This window comes from Protopterus annectens, chromosome 6.part0 (genome assembly GCF_019279795.1).
Source record: "Protopterus annectens isolate FY-2018-M chromosome 6.part0, PAN1.0, whole genome shotgun sequence".
Taxonomy (NCBI): Eukaryota; Metazoa; Chordata; order Ceratodontiformes; family Protopteridae; genus Protopterus; species Protopterus annectens.
The window spans coordinates 1,100,970,185-1,100,987,327 of record NC_056737.1 but is presented as its reverse complement, the minus strand read 5'-3'; the positions used below and the strand labels follow the sequence as shown (position 1 = coordinate 1,100,987,327).

The window sequence follows — 17,143 nt, the reverse complement described above, 5'->3', positions numbered from 1 at the left end:
AAATTAAAGAATGTTTTTTTTGTCGTGTTGTACTATTACCTACATAGGCTACTATCTAGATATAATAAATATGTCTCTTAGTGCAAGGATAAGCACCAGACACAATCACATTCAAACCTTCGTCACCTCTCAACAACAACAACAACAATCAAAAAAAGTTAGTTTTTCTGGTGTGTTGGGAATCAGCTGCCATACCCCTACCTCTCCTCCCAGATACAGATAGTGATCCTTCAGTCCTTCAGTTACTCAATGGTCATACCAGGAACTTCCAATGTCTCACACCATGTCCATGTGATCACGCAGCAAAAAAAGCATCTCATGTGGTGGAATCTTTTACTCCCCCCCAAAGCAGATGTTAAGATCTATTATTCCCACCACCACCACAACCAGGCAGGCGGCTAGACCAATAGTCCAAAGTTTGGCCCCCGGGACTATGCCTTTCCCACTGATCTCTCAATCTCAAAGTAAAAAGCTATCGCTCAGAAGGCATCCTTGATCCTCTCATGTCCTTACTGGCCTCGACAAGTTTGAGCGACCGTGAGTTCCATCCTATTTGATCCATCCAGTTTCAGGTCGTCAGCCAGCTCCCTCCTCTCTCTGAACCTCACTCACTGCTCCTCCTTTTCCAGTTCCTCCAGTGAGCCTCCTTTCCTCAATTATCTTAGTGTTAGAGATATATTTCCCAGCCATAAATCTTCCACTTTCGAAGATTTATTTGAGTAAATGGAAACGCTTCTCATGGGCAAAGAAAAAGGACATAGATCCTTTCGCTTCCATCCAACTAGTCCTTGATTTTCTAGCTGAACTCTTCCATGCAGGTTCATCTCTTATACAGTCTTATGTAACAGGCACCTTCTGCCACAACATTTTAACCCAAACATGCAGCCATTCCTGAGTATGGGGCTTTGCTGGGAAAGAATACTTGGGTCCAGATTGTGACGTAATACCCCTCGAATGACCCATTAAGGGGAGTGCCTTCCTAGATCAACTGGCATGATAAGAATGGATCTGTTTCTTTTCTTGCTTTTTTATTGTGTAAGTTGTACTTCTAAGTTGCTTATGCTTTTTATTTAAGGTAATTCAGACTTTCTGACAGTGACTAGTCTTACTGCTACTTTTAACAAGTTATTAATTCAAACACTGAGAGACATGTAATATTATTGATTGTGCTTTCTGAAGAAAGAAATGTCTCTGGTATAAAAGTCGGAAAGATGTCTGTCTTTTTGGAAAGGGTCTCCACCCCCTTTGCCCCATTTTCCAGTCAAGGGTGAATGCACTACTCATTTTCCATTAGGCTGACATGTCTAATAGAAATCCACACAAAAGAATCTCGTGTAGATTGCATATGCTCCCTTAAGTATATCACCAGGCTAATTGATTTTGTGTGTGGCTGATGTAGTTAGTGTTTCCTTTTCTGTGTTTTTTGTTCACAGGATATTTTACTAATTAACTTGATCATAGAACAGATGATCTGTGATACGGATCCTGAACTTGGTGGTGCAGTCCAGTTGATGGGTTTGCTTCGCACTCTAGTTGACCCAGAAAATATGTTAGCGACAGCCAATGTAAGAAACATCTTTATTTTATGATACAGTTGACCTATGTGTGAATTTAAGGCTCTTTAGCCCTATATGATGTTTTTAGTTTATGCTTTGTGTTTCAGGTAAAAATTAGTGTTAATGATATTCATTCAGATGTTAACATTATTATAAAGGGAACGCTGGATGATCTGTCGGTACACATTGCTACTTGTGACAGAGTAAATATGAAGTCGTATGTCACAGTTCACTCACTCTTAGGGATGACTGGGCCAGAAGGTGCAAGCATCCCAAAAGATGTTCTGCTTCTTGAGCAGGTTTGTATACCACCTCAGTAAAGTTGTGGAGAATAGTTTCCAAGATGGAAAATTACATTAGGGCAGAATTTTTCTTGAATGTATGCTGAGTTGAGTAGGTGGACCCTTGTAGACTCCACCCCACATTTTGGTTATATGCCCCCCCCCCCCCCCCGTTATATAAAGCCCAGGTTGTACTTGAGTAGTAATTGCGCATCTTAAATGCAACATATTTAACACAGATGGAAATTAATCTTTTATAGCGATGCTGGCAGAATAGCATATAAAGGTTATTTTTTTTATGCCTCCTTGTTTAGAAAACAGAAAAGACTGAATTTTTGGGTTTCTTCTACAAGCATTGTATGCATGTTCTCACCGCCCCTTTGCTGGCAAATACTACGGAAGACCAACCAAGCAAAGGTAAGGTACAGTTCCAGTGAGTAATATAGAATTACTAAGCAAAGTAATATTTTATAGTGGTTTGTGTTGTGCTTTATATTTTATGAAAGCAGTAATAATTGAATCTTGGCAATCCTCCTTGGTTTGCCGAGTGTTTGAGTTTATGCTCGTCTGACATTTTCCTTTGCAGATGTAATGCACACATTGTGACATCAAAGAATGACTGCATAAGCACACCAAGCTACTGAGCCCAACACTTGTTTTTCTGCCACTCGTTAGATTTCTGTCCTGCCACATCATTGGAAAGTTCCAGTGTTTTGTGCGTGTGTACAGATCCACTCTGTCCCTGGGGTCATCATTTGCAGGCCAAGACCTTTATCATCTTAGAGAGAATTATAAGAGAAGAACTTAAGTGCCAGTGGATTAACCCTGCTGCATGCAGACTCTTGAGAGAGGCCTTTGGCCTACCTAGCTGCCATGAGTGGTTGCTTAGTGGGTAGGTCCTGGTTACAGGCCGCAGGCATTAGCTGAAATATCAAAAGGTCCAAATTGCCTTGTAGGTCTTGAGCTCAAACTTAAGCAGGTACTTGAGCAGATACAGTCCTATGCCTGAGCAGATGATGAAAAGTTCAGATGACATGTACTGTTGTATTCCACTTTAGAGATGTTTTTGTTTTTTTGGAGTCCTTACCCTAGAGACACTCTGCCACCGGTTGAGTTTTTTGGAACTGGCTGAGATCACCCCCACTTTAGCCCCAGCGGGGTCTTAGTCCAGTTTGAGTGGAGGGGAGTTAGCTGGTTGTCAACCTCTGAGGGAGACCAGAATAACTGCAGATAACTTCAAGTGTTGAAAAAAATGAGCCGTAAAAGTCAGATGCTTTATTCAGGATTTTTTAGGTTTTCCACTCCTTTGTGAATCTTGGGTATAGCAAAGAAGTTGGATGTAGTGTTTTTTTAATTACTTACTTGTGTGAATACATTTTGAGTCACTTCTGCCTTCTAATAGTTCTTCCAGAAGTTGTCAGTTCTGTAATATTTTTTATACTGTAATATAGGTATTGGTGTCAAAGAGCAGTTCATTGATTGTATTAGTGTATTAAGCATTTACCATTACTGTCCTGTCTTCCTTGTCTTGGTCACATGACCCAGATTGATTTATCCTGTCTTACAAAGTTAATAATGTCCTGTTCTCCGGGTGTGGTGATCTTAATTTTGTTGTTTTTATGATTCCTTGATAACTTATAAAGTTCTCTAGAACACGTTTTCTCAAATGCTTGTACAGTCCCATCATGGGAGGATTGAATAAACTATTTTTGAAAACTCCAGTGTTTGTAGTAGTAGTCTGATTAGTATTGTGGAAAAAGGTTGCTAAGTTTAGTTTCCTGGTTGAAGTCTTTAATTTAGTAAGAGAATCAACTATGTTGTACTTTGGGGCTGGAATAAATTTAAAACCCCTTGAAAATCTAAAATGCTGATGGGAAAATATCATTGTGGCTGTAGTTGTATATACTGTACCATTTCAGGGATGAGGTAATGCCATCTTTGTGCTGAACAGTTATCTGTTGGGACCCCTCCGTCTTGTGTTTTTGCCTCTCTTCCCCTTCCCCCTTGTATTCCTGAATCTGGGATGTGTTGCAGGTAGAGTCCCTGTCCAGATGGGTGGGGATACTGCTGGAGGTAGTAGGTGCATGCTACAATTCTTTCTGCTTTCCTCAGTGGGGGGAAATCTCCTCTGATGCAAAATTGTGGGGAGTGGTGCAAATGACTAGTGTTGATCATCTTCAGTCGATTGATAGTAATTAGTGTTGTTCATCGTGTTACACTGCTGAGTCATTACACTTGGGTTATCCTGCTGTCAGGCGGTCCCGCAGTCGGCCAGAGTTCCAAAGTCTTGGTCCGGCGTCGGTTGCTGTCGCTTCTTCCCTGACGTCAGTGCGCCAGGGGTATATAAGATGCATCCAACTCCATTTTCTTCAGTCTTTCTTGCTGCGCGGTGCCCGAAGCAGAAGCAGTTCGCAAGTGCCAGTCAGCCAACTCCTGAGATTTTCAAAGTCGAATTTTAGATCCGAAGTCTTCAATAAAGCTAAGTACCCCGTTGGGGAAACTTTTTTCTTACCTCAGACCGATGTCAGAAAAAGTTAATAATTGCATTTCTTGTGGGAAGCAAATACCTCATAAGGACTTCCACCTTACTGTATTCCATGCCTAGGCCCTGATCACGATGTCAGTAGTTGTCTGTTTTGTGCTAGATTTAACAAACGCACTATAAAAAGACATTTTGATTTTGCTTTGCACTACTTTGGCCGAGGGTTCAATTATACTATGCCGTCTGATCAGCCAACGACCTCAATACCGAAAAAACACAAAGACAAGGATAAAGACAGGCATCCGAGATCCAAAACCGACGACGAAACCTCTTCTAGGCCAGTTGCCAGTTCGCTGGTTCTCAGTGAGGCGCTTTCGCAGCCCCTGACACCCGCTACCTCAGAGCCACAGGCCGCTTCCGACTCCCACGTGGAGACAACTAGGCCTCTGGAAACTCAAGGTATTGGGCCTATGGAAACGAATCCCTCAGATGGGTCCGGAGCCACTGAGCAGGCATCGGCTTCTGAGGGTGTTTTCAGACCTTCACAACTTACCATTAAAACAACAGCCAAAACAAAGGTACCATTAAAGACAAAGAAAAAAGTACAGCATTCTCCTGGACAGTCCTCCATGCCTAAGAAACAGATGCTTAAAATGGCCGATGACCTCATTACTCTAATCAGGGGTTCCCATCCCCCTCCTGAGAAAAGGCCTAGGCAAGATACAGACTATGATTCCTCTGATCAGGTTTCCATTTCCTCTTCAGACCAGGGATACTCTCTACCCCCCCCCCCCATGAGGACTCTGATGCTGAAGAATCTATCCCTTCAGCCTCTCCTCCTGAGGGTTATTCTTTTGGGGAAGCGTTACATACCATGAGGGAGCATTTCCATTGGGAAAGTCAGGATTACTCAGAATCCAAGAAAAGGCTCAGGGATTTCCTTTTATTGCCTCAGCACAGGCCCCTGGCTATTCCGCCTGTGCTAGATATTGTGGATGATGTGTTCTCTGAATCCAGCTTATCTCCTGATTTTTTACCCCCTGCACCAGCCAAGCCAGATAGGTATTATAGAGTCCCTGACTCACACAAGTTTCTATACAAAAACCCTTCTGCTGATCCAGAAACTATTTCTCAGGGTCCAAAAGGGGTTAAGGCTTCCATTGCAAAAAATCCAGTACCCTCTGACAGAGATTCCAGAGCTTTTAATAGATGGGGGATAGAAAGTATACACTTCTGCAACTTTAGCAGTAAGAGCTTTAAATTGCCAGTTCCACATGCCTAAGTACCATATTTAATGGCTCAGTTAAAACAGAAAATGCTTGCAAGCTCAGAAGCTCCTGATTGTAAAGAAATGCAGGATTTATTGCATGCAGTTGAACAGGTGGGAAAACATACTCTGCAATCTGGTTTTGATTCTTTAGAGGCCTCTTGTAGAGCTGCAGTTACAGGTTCTGTGATTCGAAGACATGCTTGGTTAAAAGAACAGAGTTTACCTGATCATGTTATGGCAAAGTTATTGGATGCTCCTTTACCTCATGATACCTTGTTTGGCGTTAAGGCAGAAGAGGTGTTAAAGAAAATGGAGGATAAAGCTAAATCTATGCAAACAGTCAAGGATTTCTTACAGGTACAGCCACCTCGGTTTAGCAGAAATTGGCCAACAAAGAATTGGTCCTTTCCAGTGTCAGACAGGCCACAGAGAGGCAGATACAGACGCCCAAGAGGCAGATCTCAACCCCAAGGCTCAAACAGACAATGACAGTGGGGCACATCAACCCCAAAAGGAGGTGAGGACAAGTCTCAGCCTTGCAGGAAACCGTCACAATGACTTTCCCCTTCGTACGCCAAGCACGTCCCTTTTGGAAGCCCCCTTAGGGGGAAACTAGCACTTTTTTCTCAAAACTGGCAAACAATCACCCAAGATAAATGGGTTCTGAATATTGTGTCTCAAGGTTACAGGTTCCACTTTCATACTTTACCAAGGCTAAAAGGAATGCCAGACCTGCCACAAAATCAATGGGCAGAGGCACAAAAACAAATTTCAGCCCTCATGGACATGAGAGCTATTCAAAAAGTACCACAACAGGAACAAGGACAAGGATTTTACTCAAGACTCTTCCTGGTCCCCAGAAAGGACAAGGCCTGGAGGCCCATACTAGACCTTTCAATTCTGAATACTTACCTGGATATTCCGAAATTCAAAATGTTGACATTACAGCAACTTCTACCCATGCTGGACAAGAAGGCTTGGCTTGTTACTCTGGACCTCAGAGGCATACCTGCATGTCCCTATCAGACAAAATTGCAGAAGATACCTCAGATTCAAAGCTGGTACAATGCACTACCAATTCTGTGCACTGCCCTTTGGCTTATCTACTTTGCCCAGGGTCTTCATAAAGTGCCTGGCACCATTAATTGCGTTTTGCAGACAAAAAGGAATTCAAATATATCCATACCTGGATGACTGCCTCATTCAAGCAGAGACAAAGGACATTCTTCTACAGTATCTAATGTTTGTAAAAAGGTTGCTAATTTCTCTAGGGTACACAGTAAACGAAAAGAAGTAAAAACTAGTGCCCTCGCAACAGATTATATTCCTGGGTGCCAGATTAAATACAACGGCCCAGATGGCTTACCTCACGCCAGACAAACAAGTTCAATTAGCTCAATATTTTCAATTACTGGCAAAAAAGTCCCATCTCCCTGCAAGAAAAATTCTGCAGGCCCTGGGATTCATGGCATCCTGCATACTACTAATACCATATGCCAGACTACATATGAGGAAATTACAATGGTACCTAAAAAGTGTTTGGACTCAACACTCTCACAGTTTAGAAGCAGTAATACCAATGATTCCCTGCCTACAGCAGGAGTTTCGATGTTGGGCACAGGCATGTCACCTAAACAAGGGGTCAGCCTTTTACCCAACCCACAGCCAGGCAAACTCTAACAGATGCCTCAGATTACGCCTGGGGAGCACACATGGCAGGAAAATGCATTATGGGCAAGTGGACCACAGACCAAATGCATCTTTACATCAATCAAAAAGAGATGTTGGCTGTTCAAAATGCCCTAACAGCTTTCAAGGACCTTCTGCACCCAGGACAATTATCACTAAAGACAGACAACACCACAGTAATGTGGTACATAAACAAGCAAGGGGAGACTCATTCTTATCCCCTTTGCAGGCAAGCCATGACCTTGTGGAACACAGCTCTAACATATCAAGTTCACCTGCAAGCACAATTCCTGCCAGGAAAGAAAAATACTCTGGCAGACGATCTAAGCAGAAATATCATGGACCCTCACGAATGGAAATTGAATCCACAAATCTTCAGCATGGTAACGCAAAAATGGGAATGCCCAGACATAGATCTTTTTGCCTCCCCACTGAATTGCCAACTACAAAAATTCTGCACAAGGACTTATCACAAACAAGCATGGAAAGTGGATGCTGTTTTCTTCAGCTGGAAAAACCTAAAAGTTTATGCCTTCCCACCACTGCCTCTCCTTTCAAAGGTACTCCTGAAAGCCAGACAAGAAAAACCACAGATGATCCTGATTGCTCCAGACTGGCCACGCCAGCACTGGTACCCAATCTTAAGGAACTTGGCTCAAGGCCCACCATGGATTTTGCCTCAAATTCCACACATTCTGACTCAACAAAACAATCAGATCCTGCACGGTCAGCTCAAAACCCTAAACCTGGCTGCATTGCAGATACATTAGTCAAACAGGCAACACCTCTCTCTAAAGCTGTTATGGATGTCATTTTGGAGGCCAGGAGGCCTAGCACCAGGAAAGCTTACTCAGAAAAATGGAAGAGATTCTGCACCTGGAGCCAGGCTCAAAGCCTTGACCCTCTTGTTCCAAACATTCCTCAGATTTTACAATACTTACCTGAGATGCTGGACAGAGGCCTATCCTTCTCCTCAATTAAGATCCACGCCTCTGCCATTTCAGCACATTACAACACGGATCCTCCTTTATTCTCTCATCCCTTGCTAAAGCAGTACCTCAGAGAGGCTAAAAACATAAGACCGCCCCGGAGAGCACCAACACCAACTTGGGACCTCAATTTCGTTTTGGAAAAACTGACCCTATCACCTTTTGAGCCAGCCAATACAGCCGATCTAAAATTTTTATCCTGGAAAACAGCTCTGCTCCTGGCAGTAACTTCAGCATGAAGAGTCTCAGAGCTACAGGCATTAATGGCAGTGGAACCTTTTATAATTTTTCATCAGGACAGGGTTTCCTTAAGGACAAACCCTACCTTTATGCCAAAGGTGATATCTAGTGTGGCTCTTAACCAAACCATCCATTTGCCAACTTTTTATCCAAACCCCCCAGAATAAAGGGGAGAAACTTCTGCATTCTTTGGACATACACAGGCAGCTACGCTTCTACTTGTACAAAACAAAAGCTTTCAGGAAAACTGAGCAACTGTTTGTAGCATATGCTGCAGGATCACAGGGCAAGGCCATCTCAAAGCAGACTATATCCAAATGGTAGGACACTGTATTCGTTAGTGCTACACACAGCATGGAAAATCAGTCCCAAACAACATTAGGCCACATTCCACCAGGGGAACAGCCACTTCAACAGCCTTTCTCAGAGGAGTACCTACCAAGGAAATTTTGGAGGCTGCAACTTGGGATTCAGTGCACACCTTTACCAAGCATTACCACCTGCCTCTTTACTCTAAATCCAGAGCAGGATTTGCCACTGCAGTTCTGCATGGCCTCATAGCCAATCCTAACTCTTTATAGACCAGCCACCCAACCTCATCTTTGGGATTCTACCCAAGTGTAATGACTGCATCAGTGTAACACGATGAACATAGTACAGTTTTGTACCTACCATAAATGTAGATGGGTTCGAGTGTTCACACTGCTGCAGTCCAGGTCACCCTCCCTCCATCCTCTCTGAACTAGCTGGACTTATCTATACCTTTCTATCCTATACAACCTTTGTGGTGTATTTGCTTGTAAATGAAGGTATTTTTTTTTATTTTATATGTATATTTTATATTAGCAATATGTATTGCCTACCTCCTTGGGGGGCACCTGACATCTGGGTTAAGGAAAACTGAAGAAAATGGCGTCGGATGCATTTTACATACCCCTGGCGCACTGACGTCAGGGAAGAAGCGACAGCAACCGACGCCGGACCAAGACTTTGGAACTCTGGCCGACTGTGGGACCGCCTGACAGCAGGAAAACCCAAGTGTAATGACTGCAGCAGTGTGAACACTCTAACATCTACGTTTATGGTAGGTACAAAACTAATTTGTTAGGAGGGAGTGAGGAATTTGAATGAGGGTAGGCAGTGTTCTTATATTCCTGCTAGTTCCTTGCAATTTTCCTATTTTTCCTAGCCATATTCTGTTTGGATGTGTTGTCAGTACATAAAAAAATGTTGTTAAAAATAAGTCACTTTCAATAACATTTTTTTAAAATCTCAGCTTCTTTAAGTAAATTTTCAGTAGTAACGGTGTTGTGTTTAATGATCAGACCGATAAATTCTAAACCAAACTGGTTAAAAGTAGTAATAGTCTTTAAACATAAAATCATTCTTACTCAGCCCATTAAGGAACTTTGTATAGTCTGAATCCTTTGGGAACAATTCCCAGTCTACTACATTCTGAAAGATGAGTTTTGACCGCATACATGTTTTTAATTTTGTGAAGCCTTTTTCAGGTAGGTAAATCTGTTCTTTAAGAGAGCCATTGTAAACTTGACCATTAGTCACCTGTCCATTTGGTTCTCTGATACAGTGGCTGTGATCAAAATTAAAAGGTTGAATCTGAAATGGTCTTCATTTGATCTTCAGCCTGTGGGTATAGGCACCGACATCGGTGCTGAGCCAGCCATATCCAGACTACGATGCTGAAACTGAGCTCCTCCCTTACACATAATGCCCCTCTCTCCCTCACTACCCCAGATCTCATTTGCCACCGTTCAAGCTACACCTGGGTTGACTGAGCTCCTTGGTTCTGAACTATTTCTAATCCAGTATAGCCTTGTTACAGGTATTGTTTTCAATTGTCTATACTTACTTATTCTTTACCCTACCCCTCGTGTTCTTTGCATAGAAAAAAATCCTTATTTGGTCTATCAGGTTCCTTTTTCTAACCTGCTCTTTTTTATTCTACTCTTGGATATGGCTGTGAAGTCTGACAAAGGGAAGGCTGCTGATTTTAATAAGTGTACTGGGTGTGGACACACGCTTCCCTCTTCAGATGCCCACACCCAATGCATTATGTGTTTAGGCCCCTGCCACCTGCACTCTTGAGTGCTCCATTTGTGCGTGTTTCAGTGCCCGTACTATCGTGGATAGAAGAAATAAACCTATTTTAAAGAGCCTGTTACCCAGTTTCACTTCTGTGAGCATAGGGACTCACCCCCCCCCCCTCTAAGTCACCTGATGTGAAAAGGAGGAAAGAGAAGGAGGAGCCAGAGAGAGAGAAGTCTAGAAGCAGGGTCAGACCTCTGGAAAAGTGGAAATTTACAGATTCTTCCCCATCTGCTGGGGAAACCTTCCCCCAAAACTAGGCCCAGGCTGTCTTCACCTCCACCGAGGTTTTCTCCTGAAATGCCTGAGATCCCATTGGCCTCATCCAGGCATCCTTCCAGGCCTGAGTAAGTGGCTTCCTCTGCCATATTGTCCTGGAGTTTGTCAGAGAAGTGGACAGTCTGAGAGAGTTTCTGTGAGCCCAGATCTAGCTGGGGGTCCTTCCTACCCCCTCCCCTTTGGAGCGGTGGGTCCTTCCCCCTTGCCTTTGCCGGGCATCCTCCTTTCCTGAGCCTCATGGCTTCAGAGCCTGTGGATATCAGAACATCTGACGTAGAGGTGCTGGCATCGACATTTTTGGTTTCTTATCTGACCACAGCCTTGAGTTCCTTGGCGCCTTGCACTTCAGTGCTGGAGGGCTCTGAGCCGTAGTCTGCTCGGTGTTAGGTCCAAGGGGTTGGCATTTGCATCCATGTTTTCTGTGCTGTCCCTTCCCCTTGGAGCCTTGGCGTTGAGCAGCTCGGCACCGATTCCGCCATCTGTGCATATTGGGTCGGGGGTCTCTGTTCCAGCGGCATTGAGCACCTCTGCTCCGATCTCACGCTTTCCATCGGCTTTCAACGTGGTGGAGAGGGTTCTGTCGTACTCTGTGTCGAGATCCTCAATGCCAACCCCTCCGGATCCTTTCTTACCTCAGCCGGAATCTGAGCTCAGCATCTCTAGTCCTCCACTTCAGGGACAGTCTACCCTTGACCCTCCAAGTTACCCTCCCTATGGATCCCCAGGCTTCCGTTTTTTTCCCAGAATCCCCCCCCCCCGAGGAAGACCACTGGAAGCACATGTGCAAGAGGAGGCACCTTGACTCCACTCCAGAGTTGGTCACCGAAGGCACCAAGTAGGGGGAAGGGGGAGGGCTCTCCCAGATCTCCACCTGATGGATGTCTCTTTTGGAGATGATATGGAAATTCTGCAACAGAAAGGTGGCTTGTTCCCCAAAAGTCCAATCCGGACGAGTCGGTGTTCCTGGAGCCGTTTGGAGCAGGCCCATCTCCTTTCCTAGGTGACTCCCTCCAGCGTATCCCTTGCTACACTTCTGTTGCCCACAGGGTGTGGAAGGAACCGGATACAGTGGAACCAGTACCAAAGTGCCCTGACAAAGTGTTAAGCGCCCCTCAGGATAGAATGTTCTGGCAGAAGTGTCTCCCTGTTGATGCCTTGGTGGTTGCAGCTGCCACCAAAAAGGAACCAACTCAGGAGAGCACCTCTGTCCATCCAGCCGACAGGGAGTCGAGAGAAATAGGTTGGGAAAGTGTGTGACCCCTTCTATCTGAGGGCGCTGAATTATATGGCACATGTTACTAGGCTGCAGAGATACCTCATTGATGAGGTAGACGTGTCTTTGCCAGAGTCCCATGTCTGTCGAAGAGAAGACTTTCTCCTCCAGACTGGCTACTCTTAAGGCCATCTCTAACACCTCTATGAGGCTCCTCTCTTATGCCACGGAAGGCGCATCTAGAGCAGCCATTTCAGACATCTCTACTAGGCTTCACACCTGGATGAAGCTGTCTAACTTCTCTGAGCCTTTTAAGGCGTCCTTCACAAATGTCCCCTTTGATGGGGGGGGGGGGTGACCTTGTTTGGCCCATCCATGAAGGAGACTCTGGCCCAGTGTGAAAAGGATGGCAAGAACCTGTCTGCCATTGGGATTTGCTTCTGTACTCCTCAGCGAATTTACTCCAGGTATCAGAGAGGTAGTAAAAAGCTGTGGTTCCAGAAGTCCAGGGCTTTCCATCAGGATGCACCGGCAGACTCTTCCTCTAGAGGCAGCTTGGGAAATGATACCATCAGACGTCGCCCACCCGGACAGATCCTTCCAATGACCCTTAAGTGTTGCCCAACTGCTCTGCCCTGGAGGCAATCGGGGTTCACTTTTCCTTATACCCATCAGCCTGAGAAGCCATCACAACAGATTGATGGGTACTGAGAATAATATCCATGGGTTCGATCCCCATCCTTCATCCCCCAAGATCCTGGAAAATTCTCCCAGTTGCTCCACATGCTTACAGGGAGTCAGCTAATCTAGAAATCTCCAAGCCGCTTACCAAGCGAGTCATCCAGCCTGTCCCCCCAGAACTATCCAGATCGGGCGTCTAGTCCAGGTTTCCTTTGGTTCCCAAAAAGACGGGGGGGGGGATACAGACCCATATTGGACTTGACCCGTCTAAACAAGTTTGTCGCCGAGTTGAAGTTCCCGATGGTTACCATTCAGTCCTTCCTTCCTTCCCTACCTGCAGAAGAACTGCTGGGTGTGCTTATTGGACCTTCAAAATGCGTATTACCACATAAAGATGGACAAACATGACAGAAGGTTCCTATGCTTCTGGTCAGGAGCCAGGCATTTCCAGTTCAGGGTACTCCCCTTTGGTCTTATCACAGCTCCGAGGGTGTTCACCAAAGTGGTAGCAGTACTTGCAGCGCATCTCGGACTGCAGGGAATACAGGTTTTTCCCTACCTGGACCACTGGCTCCTAACTGTACCCACCAGGCATCAGTGGTCCAGTCAGCTTCAACCTTGGGCATCACAATAAACTTTCCAAAATCCAAGTTGGAACCTTTCTGTCTCTGGAATTTATCAGAGCATGGTTAAACACTTTCTAGGCAAGGTCTTCCTACTCTCTTCAGCTCCATGTTAGTGTCATTCTCGCAGCTTCTCTTCCTTCAGCAGCCCAGATTCTTCAAGTCCTAGGGTCCATGGCAGCAACCATCATTATTCTACCCCTTGCAAGACTGCACATGTGTATCCTTCAGTGGACCCTAGCCTTACAATGAGCTCTTCTGGACAAACCTCTGTACCATCCCATTTGCCTGTCCAAAACCTGTAAGTCGTCCCTTCTGTGGTGGTTAGATTCCCATAACTTGACAGAAGAAGGTTGTCCTTTCTTGGCTTCTGCTCCTGTAAGCACAGACACTATGGATGCCTCCTTCCTCTGGTTGGGGGCATTGGCTGGGACGGACTGTTCAAGGGACATTGTCAACTTTAGAGACCAGCTTACACATCAGCGGTCTGGAGATGAGGGCAGTGCTTCTGGCGATGAAGGCAATTCATTTATTTCTCCCCCGAGGAACGATCGATACAGATGGACATGTCAATGGTTTATTATATCAACAAACGGAGGAACCAGATCATATCCCCTTTGAAGAGAGGCCGTGGGATTTTGGGAATGGGCGATTTCCTCCGCTTTTTTTTTTTTTTCACAATGCACATTCCGGGGAGTTCCAACATTTTAGTGGACAAACTCATCACAGCCATACTGTCTCCTCATGAGTGGTCTCTGAAACACTCAGTGGTGGATATGATCTTCCAGAAATGGGGGTCAACCTTGTGATCTCTTTGCCTCTCCTTACAAAGCCAAGTGCATTAAGTTCTTCTCCCTGATTCCTCCCAAAGGAGGACTTCCCAGAGACACACTAGTTCATGCTTGGCCTTCCAGTCTGCTGTATGTTTGCCCTTCTCTTCCTTTCATGTCGAAATTTCTTAAGAAAGCAAAAAGGTAAAGGTGTTGAGTGATCCTCATTGCACCTTTCTGGCCTTGTCAGATTTTGTTTCCTCCCCTCTGGTCTCAGTGTCTGCCCTGCCTGGATTCTGGATCCTTGTCTAGATCTCTGATATCCAATCTGGAGGGTTGTTATCATCCGGATCTGAAAAGCCTGAAGCTCATTGCTTGGCTCCTACAGTTCCAAATTATGGCTAGATTTTCCAGGCTTTCCTTTCATGTGAAGCACATTTTGCTTTCCACTCACAAGTCCTCTACCAAAAAGATTTATGCTAGCAAGTGGAAGAAGTTCTATTTTATAAATCCCTTTACTGCCTCAATACCTTCAGTCTTAGAGTTCCTAGCCTGTATCTTCAACCAAGGTGCCAGTTCCTCTACAGTTAAGGTCCAGGTTGCGGCCATTTCCCATTACCATGTAGGACTTAAGGACTCATCTTTAGCTGCTTCTAGAATTGTGCAAAGCCTTTCTGAAAGGTACATTCCTCTTAAGGCCATGAGATAAGGATCCTGCTCCTCCTTGGGACCTAACTTTTGTGCTACAAGCGCTGGTGTCATCACCCTTTGAATCATCTGCAAAGGTGGATCTACAGTATCTGTCCTGGAAGACTGCTTTACTAGTAGCCCTGACCTCATCTAAGCAGGTTTCAGAGTTGCAAGCTATTTGCATTCAGCCTTTTTACCTCGTATTCCATAAGGACAGTGTCTGTCTTAGAACAAACCCCTCTTTCATGCCCAAGGTTGCTTCTGAAGCAAACATTAATCAGGTCATTCATCTTCCTGTTTTCTTTCCAGAGTTCCAGAACAAAGGGGAATATCAGTTGCATATGCTTAATGTACATAAGCCGCTCTGTTTCTATCTAGATAGAACCAAAACTTTTAGAAAGTTGAATCAATTGTTTGTCTCATATTCTAAAGCCAGATTGGGATCTCCTGTCTCAAAAGTAATCATCGCCAACTGGATTGCTAAATGTGTCACATTTATTTATGACAAGTATGGTGTTTCTCTTCCTTCCTCAGTAAAAGCACATTCTACCAGAGCGGTCTCTATTTCATCAGCTTTTTTTATCCAGAGAACTAGTAGATGAGATATGCTCTGCGGCTACATGGGCTAGGTCTCACACCTTCATATCCCGCTACAAATTGGATATTTTATCCTGGAACAGAGCTTCCTTTGGTTCCGCCATGCTCCAAAATATCCTTCCTTAGGGCCTCCTAGAGTACAAGTAGCTGGGGACTCTGTCCCACAGGAAGATCAAATGAAGACAGTCATTTCTGGTAAAGTTATGTACTCACCATAATGTTCCATCTAAGTTGTTGCTCTTCATTTGTCTTCAACCTTCCATCCCACCTTCCCACTTCCTTAGTCAGTTAACCTGGCGGAGGGAGCTTCCCACCCTTTCTCTCTCTGATCTCTATTTGGGGTGGGGTGGGGTGTGGTAATAGTGATGTGTCTGTGTTATCTTGAGCAGGTGCTTGGCTTTCAGGCAAACTCTATCTTAGGTAGTGAGGGAGAGGGGGACATTATGGGTAGGGGAGGAGCTCCGTTTCTGCACCGTAGCTTGGATATGGCCGGCTCAGCACTGATGTCTGCGGCTATACCCACAGGTTTGAAGACAAATGAAGAGCAACAATTCAGATGGAACGTTATGGTGAGTACATAACTACTTTTTTAATGAAGTTGTGGTACAGTACCATTATGCACCAACATTTCTGACTCTAGGTCAAGACATCAAAACAAATTTTTCATGTCTGGTGGATGCCACATTCTTTAAGACTGTAGTACTGGTGCCAGACTTCTCTCCCTTGTGCATCATTGCCAACTGTTCTCACATGGCCCTTGTCCAACTTCAGGCACACAACTGTCACTTCTTTGCTGTTAGGTGAGACTATAAGTGCTCAAGCCTGTCTGTTCCTCCTTCCCTTCCTGCCTTGCTGTTGGGTGGAACTGCATGTGCTCATGTTTGTGTGTCTGTTTTTTCTTCCCTTCCTCTTTCAGACTCGTTTGAGAAGTCTGAAGATCCAGAAGCCATTCTGTCTAAGATGGGCCATGATATTAACTCCCCTCCTCCACTGTGTCTGTATATGGTTCCCCTTCACAAGATCGAATTACCAAAAGGTCGAAATTCACAAACTAAAGCCCAGAATCTCGAGTTTTCAGTTAAAAAAAAAAAAAAAAAAAATGTACTTGCGTGTATGCAGGGAGCTAGGTCCCCCTGCATTGTTCCTGGTGTAATATGCGAGTTGTGTGACCAGAGTTCAGCGTAGGAGTGGACGTTCTCCCATTATGTGCATATGCATATAGCGCGGAATGGGAGAATTCCCTTTTCTTCGCTGAAGTGCAATCTCTGAGTTGGTATATTTAAGTAGGGGGGGGTGTGGGGGCACAGCCTACAAAAACATAAGAAAACTGTTTTTAGGTTGTGTTCCCCTGTAGAATTTCGAGTTACTGAAAACTCGAGATTCTGGCTTCAAGCTTGTGAATTTCGAGCTGTCGGTAATTCGATCTTCTGAATGGGAACCCTGTATATAAATATATATATATATATATATATATGTATAAATATATATATAAATATAAATATATGTATATATAGAGAGAGAAGTGTGTGTATATATATATATATATATATATATAGATATAGATATAGATATAGATATAGATAGATATAGATATAGATATATATATATATATATATATATATAGATATATAGATATATAGATATATAGATATATAGATATATAGATATATGTAGATG

The 17,143-nt window shown here is 44.2% G+C and overlaps 1 protein-coding gene across 1 annotated transcript in view; it reads left to right on the top strand.

The window, feature by feature from the left end:
• PPP4R3A (protein phosphatase 4 regulatory subunit 3A) overlaps positions 1 to 17,143 on the top strand; it is a 1,651,308-nt gene that overhangs the window by 712,706 nt on the left and 921,459 nt on the right. The window contains exons 8-9 of the mRNA XM_044074714.1: positions 1,434 to 1,565; positions 2,152 to 2,254. Of these exons, the coding sequence (XP_043930649.1) occupies positions 1,434 to 1,565; positions 2,152 to 2,254 (235 nt within the window). The remainder of the gene's footprint in view (positions 1 to 1,433; positions 1,566 to 2,151; positions 2,255 to 17,143) is intronic.